This window comes from Pocillopora damicornis, chromosome 4 (genome assembly GCF_964200805.1).
Source record: "Pocillopora damicornis chromosome 4, jaPocDami1.2, whole genome shotgun sequence".
NCBI lineage: Eukaryota > Metazoa > Cnidaria > Anthozoa > Scleractinia > Pocilloporidae > Pocillopora > Pocillopora damicornis.
In genome coordinates, this window is record NC_142673.1 from 29,477,780 (window position 1) to 29,491,546 (window position 13,767).

The 13,767-nt window shown below is 40.8% G+C and overlaps 1 protein-coding gene and 1 long non-coding RNA gene across 2 annotated transcripts in view; one reads left to right on the forward strand and one right to left on the reverse strand.

Annotated features, from left to right (window-relative positions):
• Nucleotides 1-717: 717 nt before the first annotated feature.
• Nucleotides 718-1,787, reverse strand: LOC149047618 (uncharacterized). Its single transcript, XR_016185890.1, has 3 exons — nt 1,694-1,787; nt 1,255-1,376; nt 718-773 (listed from the first exon to the last, which is right to left on the reverse strand). It is a non-coding gene; the product is annotated as an uncharacterized LOC149047618 (long non-coding RNA).
• Nucleotides 1,788-5,845: 4,058 nt separating this feature from the next.
• Nucleotides 5,846-13,767, forward strand: part of LOC149047619 (uncharacterized) — a 15,887-nt gene continuing 7,965 nt past the window's right edge. Inside the window, exons 1-4 of the mRNA XM_089203991.1 lie at nt 5,846-5,986; nt 6,347-6,552; nt 7,612-7,683; nt 8,140-8,211. Coding sequence (XP_089060117.1) covers nt 6,347-6,552; nt 7,612-7,683; nt 8,140-8,211 — 350 coding nt within the window. The 5' untranslated portion in view covers nt 5,846-5,986. The remainder of the gene's footprint in view (nt 5,987-6,346; nt 6,553-7,611; nt 7,684-8,139; nt 8,212-13,767) is intronic.

Sequence of the window (13,767 nt, forward strand, 5' to 3'; positions counted from 1 at the left end):
AAAACCAGGGTCTGTTAATTGCCCATTTGATGCTTTGCTCTAGACGCCATCTACATAGGCATATATTTGGTTTAAAGTATATTACATCGCAAGACTTCAACATCATGTACCCCGTCAGGTGAGGCGGTTTATACCTAAGCAGTGTCTACTGACTCTTGTTTGCGCAAGCACTTAAATTTATTTCAGCAAAATACAAAAGTTACACATCAATTTCTATTTGTATACGCATACGAGTTGTAGATATCCCCTTGAAAACGCAAGCCACAGGCTATAAAACCTTTGACTTCACCAAGATATCTAAAGGATATCACGGATGGGCCTTATTTTTCCACGCATAACTAAAAAAATTTGAAAAATAGCTTCAACTTAAAAAAAATTAAAAAACACGCATAAATGCAGTGATCTAATGCGTAGAAAAAATGGTAAGAGAAGAGGCCTCACTGAAAATTCCCTTTTTCCAGTAAATGTAAACAAAATAAGTACACTGCTGTACAACCATTCAAATCGATTCCTTCACAGCGCATTTGACAAAAAGCAACAGAAGGATTAAAAAGAAAACAAAAACAAAGAACAGACTCCAATAATTCCACGATGAGCGCATCATGGGTTAGCCATCGAAATGCCAGTACAATGTTTGTTAAAAACAAGTAAATAGAATGTTTCTCCTCCTTGGAGCCAACATGTATGGAAAAAAACTACTAAGTACTATACCTTAAAAAAGATGGGGGAAAAATTGATTATGTGAAGGCCTGTTCTGGTCAAGGTGTAGGTCTCTAGGAGGAAATAAGAGGTGAGACAGTTATGTCACGCATAAACGCATTCCTTCGTTTTGGCTAGTAAAATACATAAGAAAAGTAACCAACTAAAAGTGCAGATAAAAAGAGAAATTTCGCCAGATACTTTCTCTTGTTTTTAAAATGGATACAGGTTTTATTTTCTTCATCTTTGCTTATCTTTGTGAGATTTAACATTTGATAAGTTTCGTACTTATAACAACTGTAATGCAAAATACATAATATGAAGAACTTCTCTGTAATAAGTTCTGCTGTTTAACAAAGCTGAAAACCTAGAGGGAGTAACTGAGTGTCTCGGCGAATAAAAGAATATTTTTTTCTCCTGAATCGTGTGACGAAAAATATCAGGCAATGTTTTTATGCAGAATAGGTGCAGATTACTCCTGCAATACCTTTTTAATTTCGTTAATAATGTGGCAGGAAATTGTATCTTGATTAAGTATTCCTGATGAATACTCACCGTCTGCTGAGAAATAGCAGTGGTATGGCACGTGATTGCAATTCAACTCCTTATTCCGTTCGATGATGGTTTTTCCATCTTTCGTGACGTTGAAAAGAGAGACAAAGAGAAAATGTCTCTCGCTGTAAGGAGATATATAGAAAAGATTTGATGAGAAACTCTTTGAAACTGTTCGTGTTTAAGACAAACCTAAAACTGAGAAGATTAATAAGCGATGGGATCACGCTATAAAGGAGAGTGTCAATTATCTTGACTACTTTCTTGGTCTAGCCAAAGAGAATTTTATCCTCTCGTGTCCAGTCTCTCCACTAAAATATTTGAAGCTAGGTTTGACCACCGACATTGAAACGTTTTTACCGCCAAACTGGAATGTCTGACAACTATTTTCCAATTCGGGTTGATTAAGTGAGCTCTTTTAAAAAGTAACACAACGACTTACCAGGGGTGAACGTAACCGTGACATTGACAGAATCAGCATCTGTCATCACCGGCCATGGAGAAACCTCGTACTTTAAGGTTTTATCCGGAGGACCTGGAATACAACGTTTGTATTCAATGCACACCATGCTGGTCTATCTACAGCTCTACACCCATAAAGAAAACCATCCCCTAGCCCCTATAGTCTCCAAAAAGCACCCAGTTTCTTTTTGGACTTATCCTGAACTTCAAAGGGACAAAAAAAATTGACATCCTAGATCATTCCCTATCAATTGATGATATTTTACACAAGAAAAAATAGGAATACCCTCAAAAAAATAACTAATAATTCATTAAGTAAGGGAGAAATGTTTTACCGCAATATTTCAAACTTTTTACTTCCACTTGTAAGCCAGCGGACAGCATCACGCAGCAAAAGAGGAAGATCACAGCTTGATAGTGAACGTTTGTGGCCATTATTCACAGACTCTGTTAAGTAAGAGGATCAAGAGTTTGAATACATCATGAAGACTTGAAAATATACTCACCCTAAACACTCTCGGGTGTCATGCAATGCTCGCCGAAGAGAACTCTCACGAGGGAGCGCTGCACAACACCATATGACGGCTTCAAAGGAGATAAGGGGTGAAAACTAACGCAGTGGTCTCAGCAATTACTTCTTTAATGCAGGCGCCTTTGATTAAAAAAAAAACTCATATTTGTGCTTGAAAGTCTTAGGTTGTACTCGTTACAGGTATTGAAGATTTTTATTTAAAAGAATGCACATGGGGCATTAATCAAAGAACGGTGAATTTTTACCAAAAATAATGGAAATGTGGTGATTGTCATTAACTTGATATTAAGTTAACGTTATGAAAGAATGGCTATTATGGTTTTTTTAGAGGGCACGGTAACGAATCTCGCAATCTGATTGGTTCTTTACCCGGTCAGTATTTTCCTATCTCTGCCCACGGGCCACGGTAACGCTTTCGTGAGTCGTCGAGTACATCCCAACTTTCGTTGTCGTTTTTCATAAATATACCTCGTTTTCCGGCTGGGCAGTATTTTAAAGCAAACAAGTCGGTCACTACCTCAAGCCGATAAATAACTTATGAATCCTCTCTTTTGTCTCTCTCAAATCACTTTGGTTGACAGAAAAATATTGGTTTCAGAATGAATTTGTATAAACAATAGTGTCATTACGTTGGTTGACAAGCGGCCTAAAAACCGTCTGCAATTAATTTTAATCGTTCACAAAAAGTACCCAGAAAGTTGAAACGTGAGGTATTTGGTTACAGTTAAACTGAACGATGGAACTTTCATTCATTTAATATCTGAATTTTCTCGAGCAATTTGTTCATAGTGAAAGAGCAAGCGAAGTTTTAATTTAGGTTCTACAACAAATATACGCTCCTGGTGAGTCTTTCCAATTCCGTTCAATTTGGACATTTGTACCTTAAATTGCACAACAGAAATTGAAGGAATTTTTTGAGAAAAGGCTGCATTACATTCCCTTGTGTCTCGTTGGAGTGTGCCGTTCGAATTTAGTTTTTGTGAAGGAAAGATCAGAGTTAAATACGCCATTACAGCAAACAAACGAGCAAACTCTCACAACTTCAAAATAAAAAAATTGAATTTACTCACAATTACTTTCCTCGCCGTTTACTTAATGAACAGAGGTAAATCTTCGTACATGAATGAATGGTCGATGAGAGTGAATAATACTTTCCGTTAGATCATTAACTGATTTTGAAGAAAACATTGTCGTGACAGTCCTTGCCAAACTAGTCCTGTTTGTTTTCAAATGTTCCTACGCTTTTTTTTTCTTGCGCGCTCTCTAATTGACAGGTGTCAGATTGTGACAGATACTTGTAAAAATAATGTTTCAAAGTTTGTTTGGAAGCCTTTTAAATCACCTTTATCGTTACGGAAATGAAAATGTTTCGCTGAGGCATCTCTCTTAAATTTGCATCACCTCTATTTTAACTATCATTTACCCACTCAAAAATTGTTCAGTTTATGGAAGATCTTGCCGTATTTACGTCCATAAATCATTCGGGTTCTTTCGGAAAGAATTTCGTCAAGTTTAAAAACAATAAATATGTTATTTACCGGCTAAGGGTCGGTCCGTATGGTGAAAAACTGTGACCTCGGTCTTGAAAATGCTGCCCTCGGCCTACGGCCTCGGGCAGTATTTTCAAGACCTCGGTCACAGTTTTTCACTATACGGACCTCCCAGCCGGCAAATAACATATATTTATTTGACTGAAGATTTAGATATATGAAAATTCACATATTTGCACTGCGGTGGAAAGATGAAATAAGAAGATCCTCGCAGCTAAGAACACTACTGAAACTAGTAGTTGTAAGTAGGACCTGAAAATAATTTTTTTCAGGTCCTACTTACAACTACTAGTTTCAGTAGTGTTCTTAGCTGCGAGGATCTTCTTATTTCATTTATTTGACTGTTATAAAAATGTTGTCTTTCGGCTCTTGAAGTACATGAAGTTTCATTGCGACAGGCAGTCACTGATGACATGCACTGTTAAGAGGAAGCAATTAGAACCGGTTAACATGTTGAGATGTAAAGGAATCAGGCAATCAATCACGCTTTATGCGGCAAATGTTTGTTTAGCAGACCGTTACGCTTCTAAGTTGAAGTGTTAAGTTTTGCTTCAGAAGATCCAGGAAAGCATGTCTCTGTAAATAAATGATGAACAATTTATGTCTCAAATAAAGGTAAAGTGCTAGAAAATCCCAACTGGCAAGAGGCAGACCAGCTGGTGTTAAACTCGAAGCGACCGAGAACAAATCCAGAGCCAGGAGGAACCATATTTACAAGTCCAGCGTCCGAACCAATAGCTAAGTCCAGTTTTCCAGATTGCTTACTGTTGGAAAATACTAGAACGATAAAGTCGCAGGGTATCAAGGATAGAAGAGATTGCCCTGTGCGATTAATGCAACGCTGATCATTCAAAACGAACTTACATGCACACTAATTAATTACAGAAAACGCGAAAACAACACACTCACCCACTGAGTAACAACTCGCTCGAGATGCGAGGAAGGAACAGTTGTTGATTATTAGAAATTGGAGGATATATTATGTTACAAATGAAATAAAAAATACTAGAACGATAAAGTCGCAGGGTATCAATGATAGAAGAGATTGCCCTGTGCGATTAATACAACGCTGATCATCCAAAACGAACTTACGTGCACACTAATTAATTACAGAAAACGCGAAAACAACACCCTCGCCCACTGAGTAACAACTCGCTCGAGATGCGAGGAAGGAACAGTTGTTGATTATTCGAAATTGGAGGATATATTATGTTACAAATGAAATCACCCAGGGTTTTACCCTAATATCACGAGGAAAAAACCGTGCTATGTTTTCGTTATTTTGTTCCCGCGTTCAATTGAAAGCCCTTTTTCATGACAAAGAGGATGATTCTAACATCTCGAACGAAGATATTTTCGAAACTCTTCAGGTTCGAAAGTCTAAATGGACTCCCCCAGAGGGCCAGTTCGCATCTTTAGATTTTTTCATTAAAAAAAGTCGTCACGATATCAACAAACTTAAATTCAATCGTAACACCAAATTTTCCAATCTATTGACTTTTTTATAGAGTCAATTAGGGGAAAAAACCCCTGAAGCTGATGCTTTTGTTCTTTTTGTCTTTTCTTTCTTAGCTGTCTTAACTGAAGGCTTAACTCCGGCTGTTTCAGTACAATCCATTCGTGCCAAAATTTAGGATTCCAATTCTAAACTTTTTAACCATTTGCACCAAATTAAGGCCCAAAAACTCGACAACCTATCGGCCCTAAAATTACAAGCGACTCGTGGCCTGAAAACCTCAAAACTGCAGTAACCATACCAGAAAATTGACCACTTTCCGATTCAGAAAAATCAGTTCTTAGTAAGGGCTTAAATTTTGTTCCCATATCCGAAAAAGCCGACGAATTTTCAGCTAAGCAAGACATTAAAAAATTCCTTCGCCACGTTCAATTGAAAGCCTTTTTTCATGAAAAAGAGGATAATTCTAACATCTCGAACGAAGATACTTTCGAAACACTTCAGGTTCGAAAGTCTAAATGCATTCCCCCAGAGGGCTAGTACGCATCTTTAGATTTTTTCATCAAAAAAGTGGCCACGATATCAACAAACTTAAATTCAGTCGTAACACCAAATTTTCCAATCTTTCTTTGGAAGAGTGGTCGGCACTAAAAAGTCCAAGAAAACGCCAAAACGTAGTCATTAAAGCGACCGACAAAGGCGGCGCAGTTGTTGTTCGGCGGGCCGACCTCCGATGTAAGTTCAATTATTTTCGTGGCTGAGGCATTATTGACATTAATCTACGTAGTAATCAAGTATGCTTCTATGCTTTTAATGTCGTAAGTATCCTCGTTAACTAAAGTGGTACAAAAGTTGGTTAAGAAAAACGTCATTGTTTTTTGAGCGCACGACTTATTTTCATTGAAGGTACTGATAAACAGAAACACAGACTAACTTAGCCTACTTTAGCTTCAAAAGAACATTGTTGGAAGTATTATTTTCAAACACGAGGCATTTCTCTCCATCTTTTATTGCTGGGGAATTTTGGAACATCAGAATGAACAGGTGATTTACAGTTTTTTTGAAATTAAACATGACGTCAACGTCATTCTGCAGATGTACCAGGAATCTTCAGTTCCATTATGGACACGTCTTACGCTGATGGCAATGTTGTCATCGTGCGTAGCCTCAGGATTCAGTTATTTGAAGGATGTTCACCCAGGAAATTGTACCTGCTATCCCTTTGATCGAACACGAGTTCGTGTCAAGTGCACTGGTATAACACAAGTACCCAGTAACTTGCCTGAAAATACGGTGTCGCTGTAAGTAAAACGTTATTCTCTCACTGTGAAAGTGATTTATAGACCTACTTTAAAATAGCGGCTATGATTACTCTTCTTCAATGTAAACAAGCCTTCTTTACGTCGCTTTTTGGTTCTGTAGTTCAAATGAATAAAGGGGGTAAGTTTCTAAAGAAACTGTGCTGCTGCGCTGGTGGGAGAGTATAACAGGGTAAATAAACTTAGTGTTATCAACTGAGTTGATAACGTAAATTGGCCACCGTGAAGAGTGTAAAAGCGGACGTTTCGAGAGTGAGCCCTCTGTCATTGCTCTGACGAAGGGCTAACGCTCGAAACGTCAGCTTTCAACCTCTTCGCGGTGGCCAATTTACGTTATCAACTCAGTTGATAATACTACATTATTCTGTAGTTCAGTTTACGCATGTTGAAGATCTCAGAAAAGCGACGTCATACTGATGTAGAAATATATGAGCAGGAGATGCCGAGAAGACTTGCTAATAATGACAGAGTTCTGTTAATATCCAAGTGATCACATGACTTCAAAGGTTAACCAAATGATTTCATAAAGCTAAGGGACTTAATTGTGAATAACAAATATCACCAGCTATTATGCTTTCTCAGAAAGTCCAGATATAGCCTCTGCTGAGTTTTCAATCAATTAAAGATAATAATAAGGAAAAAATGGAGGGAGAGAGAGGGAGGGGGGTTGGGGAGAGAGAGAGAGAGAGAGAGAGAGAGAGAGAGAGAGAGAGAGAGAGAGAGAGAGAGAGAGAGAGAGAGAGAGAGAGAGAGAGAGAGAATGTGTTGAATGGATATAACTGACTTCCTTTTACAGATGTGGTCTTTTTCTTGCCTGATTGTTCTTCTCTTCATAACAAGAGCCTGGTCTAAGCTATTCCAAATCGCATCGTATCATAATCAACAATTTTGCGGCATTGACGCATTAAATCTTACCCAGTACTTTCCCACGTAGTATTTTTATTCCTGTGACCAATACTTACAATCAGATACTCGTGTAAATGATTATTTCCTCATGATTCTCTTCTGAAGTTACATTCTTTAAAAAATTTCGTTGTCTAGGGATCTTTCAAACAACCGTTTGAAATCTATACCGGAGGATGCCTTCTCAAATCTGAAATTGCTTGCAGACATGTGAGTTGATGTTCACGTTGTTATTTTTATCATAGCCGTCAGACTTATTCCTATTTGCTTGCGAGCGATCCGGGTCTAGGCTGGGTGCATTACATTTACATAGATCTGCACCGTTTATTCCATGTCCTTTATTTTTTTCCTTTCAACTGATTCAGCAATTTTATTATTCAATGCTCTTGGGGTCATTTCTCTCAGCAGACACCTCTAAGGATAAATTCGCTTGTCTTCTTTTGCACTTCAACTGAATTTGTCGCTTAGACACTTGGTGTGTGTCTAATCATGCTTGAGACTTTCACGCATTGCAAATATTTAACGTTATCATTATTACTATTATTGTTATCATTATTATAGATCTCCTTCACAAGCGTGTAAACCCACCACAGGAGGTTCAAGCGTTTAGCTTCATTAATTTGTTTTTGATCTTGTTGATTGTCATTCTTTTTCTTATCCTCTCAGAAATCTATCGCAAAACAAGTTAAGGGCAATTCCGAAGAACACTTTCCGAAATCTGACGGCTTTGTCAAACGTGTAATAATAATAATAATAATAAGTCTTTATTGAGCACTCTAAACAACAAACGTGTTTAGTTATAATGACATGAAATCAGCAAGTATAAAACTAATAAACTAACTAAATTACTAACTGAATAACTAATAAGAGAACAAACATCTATTAATAAAGGTCCTTTTGAAACGTTCAGTTCTGACAAGCGGGAGAATATAATTATGGCGCCTCTTACGTAGCGTATCCATTGTTCGCTCTGGTGGCAAAAGGTCATCTAAAGCTGTTGGAAAATCGCTGTCGGTGATCTTGGCCCACAACTTCTTATCTTTTAGAATAATAATATTTTCAATCGAAAAAAGCTCTTTACAGTAGCCAAGCTTAAAAGCTCTCTTGAACAGCCTGTCTATGCGACTCAGATACTTATGATAATACGCGCAGCCCCATACTTCTACAGCATATGTAAATATAGGTAGAATAAGACTGATAAAGAGAAGATGAAGATGATCCAGCGGCAGTCCATAGAATTTACAAACACGTAAGATGTACAGACGACTACTGGCTTTCGATATAATATTATCAAAATGTAAATCCCAGTTACACGGATCAGATTGAAAAGTTACACCCAACAACTTCAGACATGGTTTACGCTCTATAGAAACCAGAGGAGCAGGTAAGGCCTTAGTGGATTTGCCTCTAAGAAGCATCTCCCACGTTTTCTTGAAGTTTAGTTGCATACGATTAGCAGATGTCCATGCGACGATCGATCGGACCTCCTCAGCTGCTAAATTGCCGTTATTAGCCAGCGATTTTACTGGAATACTTAATGTTAAATCATCGGCATATTTCACAAGTAAATTCTGATTTGGTAGAATGGCCTTAATATCATTGACCATAATAGAAAATATGAATGTTGTGCTGCGTAGCACTGGGAACACAAATGGTGAAACAGAGAATTAACTCTTAAGGGTAAATTAAAGTGTTATTTAAACCCATGAATAACCCACCGGGCGTTAGCCCTAATAAAGGGAAACAGGGAACCACACGAGGCAAAGAAAAAATCTTTTGACCTCGGTGGGAATCGAACCCACGACCTCCGGATTTGATCTACCGTTACTCTGCCGACTGAGCTACGAGGTCGCACAGAGAAAGTCGGGGACGATTTAGAATGGTGAATCGCGGCGAAGAGAAAGTAAGGGTACATATGAATGTTGTGCCGCGTAGCACTGGGAACACAAATGGTGAAACAGAGAATTAACTCTGAAGTGTAAATTAAAGTGTTATTTAAACCCATGAATAACCCACCGGGCGTTAGCCCTAATAAAGGGAAACAGGGAACCACACGAGGCAAAGAAAAAATCTTTTGACCTCGGTGGGAATCGAACCCACGACCTCCGGATTTGATCTACCGTTACTCTGCCGACTGAGCTACGAGGTCGCACAGAGAAAGTCGGGGACGATTTAGGATGGTGAATCGCGGCGAAGAGAAAGTAAGGGTACTGTTATGGTTTTCCAGCGTGTTGTATGTTGTGTGCTACCATATATGGTTTGCTCATGCGCACGCATCAGGATTCATTAAAACAGTCTTTTACTTACCGAACCGCCATGTTGTTTAGGGTGTGTAGTTCTTAAGTAATACATGACAATTTTGGCGACGAGGATGGGATTTTAAGGGACCTTTTTGGCTGCTAAAAGTGAAGACATCCCTAAACTAAATCCACATAACGTCCGCGATGGCCAGCGATGCAAATACGGCACCAAATCCAGTTCGTAACATCGGAAAAGTTCAAAGGTTCACTGTGGGAACTGACTTCGAGGCGTATACAGAACAGTTAGGATTCTTCTTCGTGGCCAATGGAGTGACCGACGCGAAACAGAAGAAAGCCATCCTGTTAACCAATCTTCCCACTGAAACGTACCAACTGGCGAAAGATTTGATGGCTCCGACCTTGTTAGGAGAAGATTCTCTCACGTACAACGAAATCGTAGAGCGTCTCCGCGAACAATTGAAGCCACAGAAGTCTGCTTTAGTAGCCAGGTATGAGTTTGACAACCGAGCACGTAACGCAGGAGAAACGGTGAGTCAATATGTTGCTGTTTTGAAACATCTAGCTATGGATTGCAAATTTAACGACGCCATGCGTTTGGAACGGCTTAGAGATAGACTGGTTTCGGGTATTCGAGATAAGAGGATGATGACAGAGCTTTTGAAACTTAAGCTTGAGGAACTAACATTTCACATTGCTGTTGCAAAGTGCTTAGCTATTGAGCAATCGTACAAGGATGTTGAAGCTCTCCAGGGGAATAAAACGTCAGAATCAATCGATTTATTAGCCAAATCAAAGCCAGGCAAGAAGCTTAAATTCAAGAGAGAAGCCAAGCTTTCAGAGAAAAAGGGTTCTTTTTCCCCCAAGAGAACGGGTGATCAAAGTTGCTACGGCTGTTTGGGAATTCATGATCACAAAAGTTGTCCATTCAAGAAAGAAAAATGCCACCACTGTAACAAGACTGGTCACATTGTGAGGGCTTGTAAATCAAAGAAAAAAGAGACACAAGCTTCCCAACCCCCAGTAAATTATGTTGACAGCGATGACGGGGACAGCGATGATTATTTGGCATCCCTTGAGGTTAATAATGTGGGTGACAAGGATCACGTAATATGGGTCAACCCCGAAATACAGGGAAAGGTGGTCAAGATGGAACTAGACACAGGGTCAGCGGTGTCTGTACTTCCATACAAACTATATAAGGAACATTTTAATCATGTGAAACTTTCAAAGAGCCTTGTGACACTTAAGACATACACTGGGCAGAAAATCACACCTAAGGGAGAGATGAGATGTAATGTTAAGTTCAAGGGCCAGGAAAAAGAGTTAAACCTACAAGTTGTTGAGACGCAGGGACCAGCACTGTTTGGGCGTGACTGGCTGTCCAACATTCAACTGAACTGGGGTGAAATCAAAACCTTTAAGCTTAGCAAGACTTCAGAAGGGGGTATGGCACGCAAAGTGGATCAGCTACTACAGAAGTACGAGTCTGTATTCTCCGAAAATCTGGGCACACTTAAAGGCTACAAGGCGGATTTGAAGGTCGAGGAAGGCTGCCAGTCCAGCTTTCATAAACCACGCCAAGTGCCATACGCACTCCGCCCCAAAGTAGAAGCAGAATTGACACGCTTAGAGAAGGAAGGTATTCTCTCTAAAGTAGAATACAGTGAATGGGCGACCCCAATTGTCCCGGTAGTCAAGCGAAACGGATCGGTACGAGTTTGTGGCGATTTTAAGGTCTCAGTGAACCCAGTACTTCTTGCAGAACAGTACCCTCTGCCACGTATAGAGGATATTTTTGCAAATTTGGCTGGCGGTAGACATTTCAGCAAGCTTGACCTTCGCCAAGCTTATCACCAGATGGAAGTAACCGAAAGATCCAAGGAACTCCTTACGATTAATACACACAAGGGCCTTTTTCGATACAATCGCTTAGTCTTTGGCATCTCTTCGGCTCCAGCCATTTGGCAGCGTGCCATAGACCAGGTATTACAGGGAATACCTGGGACCCAGTGCATCCTTGATGACATGATTGTCACGGGCAAAACCGATGAAGAACATTTGGAGAACCTGGAGAGTGTACTCAAGCGATTACAAGATGCGGGTCTGAAGGCTAACAAGGAGAAGTGTGAGTTCTTCAAAGATAGAGTTCAGTTTTGTGGGCATGAGATCGATAAGGAAGGTCTACACAAGACACAAGAGAAGATTGAAGCAGTGGTCAGTGCACCAAGACCTGAGAATGTGTCACAGCTTCGCTCATTTTTAGGGCTCGTAAACTATTACAACCGTTTCTTGCCCAATGCGTCTACAGTTCTCCACCCACTACACCAGTTGTTAGAGCAAAACAACGAATGGCAGTGGACTGAACGGTGCGAGCGAGCGTTCACTGAAGCTAAGCGTATGATTACATCTGAGCAGGTGCTAACGCACTATGACCCAGCATTGTCGGTTAGGCTGGCATGTGATGCTTCACCAACTGGCATCGGCGCGGTTCTTTCACACGTCATGTCCGATGGTAGCGAAAGGCCGGTAGCTTTTGCGTCCCGATCGTTGACCAAGACTGAACGACGGTATGCACAGATAGACAAGGAGGCACTGTCCATTGTGTGGGGGGTAAAACGATTTCATGTTTACCTCTATGGGAGACGATTTACGCTCATTACAGACCACAAGCCCCTCACTGCCATCTTCCACCCAGAAAAGGGAGTTCCAGCCATGACTGCTGCAAGGCTTCAGCGATATGCATTGTTCTTGTCTGGGTTCGACTATATCATTGAGTATAAGAGTACAACCAAACACTGCAATGCCGATGGACTGTCGCGGCTACCTCTCCAGCAGAAAGAGCGAGAGGACTTGGAGGTGGATTCAACAGAGGTGTTCCACGCCTCTCAGTTTGTGCCATTACCTATAACCAGTGAAGCAGTGGCAAGAGAAACACGTCGTGACGTTGTCCTAGCGAGGATACATGATTCTATCGTGAAAGGATGGTCTACTCGTGTGGAGGGAGACAAGCCTTATTACGAGCGACGCAATGAACTGACAGTTCACCAAGGCTGTATCCTATGGGGAATGAGAGTGGTAGTTCCCAATAAGTTACAAAGCAGAGTGTTAGAGGAACTTCACGATGGGCATCTGGGCATGGTCAAAATGAAAGCACTCGCGAGGAGCTACGTATGGTGGCCTAATATCAATGGTCATCTGGAAGAGCTAGCGAAAGGCTGCAGCGGGTGTCAGCAAAACCAGAAGATGCCTGCTAAAACACCACTACATCCGTGGGAGTGGGCCACTACACCATGGCAGCGTATACACATCGACTACGCAGGGCCATTTCAGAACTCGATGTTCTTAGTGGTTGTCGACGCACACACCAAGTGGCCAGAAGTGGTTCCAGTCAAGTCAACTTCTTCAAGTTCGACTATCGAAATTCTACGCGATTTGTTCGCCAGATTTGGAATTCCAGAACAGATAGTCAGTGACAATGGTACACAGTTTGTTTCTGAGGAATTCCAGACAATTGTCAAGTCCAATGGCATCCGCCATATAACTTCAGCACCGTACCATCCAGCGACGAATGGTCTTGCGGAAAGGACAGTACAAACCTTCAAACAGGCTTTGCGTTCCATGCGTCAAAGCCCCAAGCCAGTGAGGGAGAAGTTGGCGAAGTTTCTCATAGCTTACAGGAACACGCCACACTCCACCACCGGTGAGAGCCCAGCACAGTTACTCCTGGGAAGACCATTGCGTACTCTCCTAGATTTGGTGAAACCTAACTTAAACCGTAAGATGGTTAACCAACAACACCAGCAGAGCATTAAGGCAGCGATTGACAAGGGTAAACAGTATCGCCAGTTAGAGATTGGTGACTCAGTTATGTCACGGGATTATCGAGGGGATCTAAAGTGGCGTCCAGGGCTGATTGTTAACAAAACAGGTCCGCTGATGTATGAGGTACAGGTGGCACCGGGACTGATCTGGCGCCGACATATTGATCAGTTGAGACCAACGGCAGTTGGACACACAGTTGAAAGCACTGACG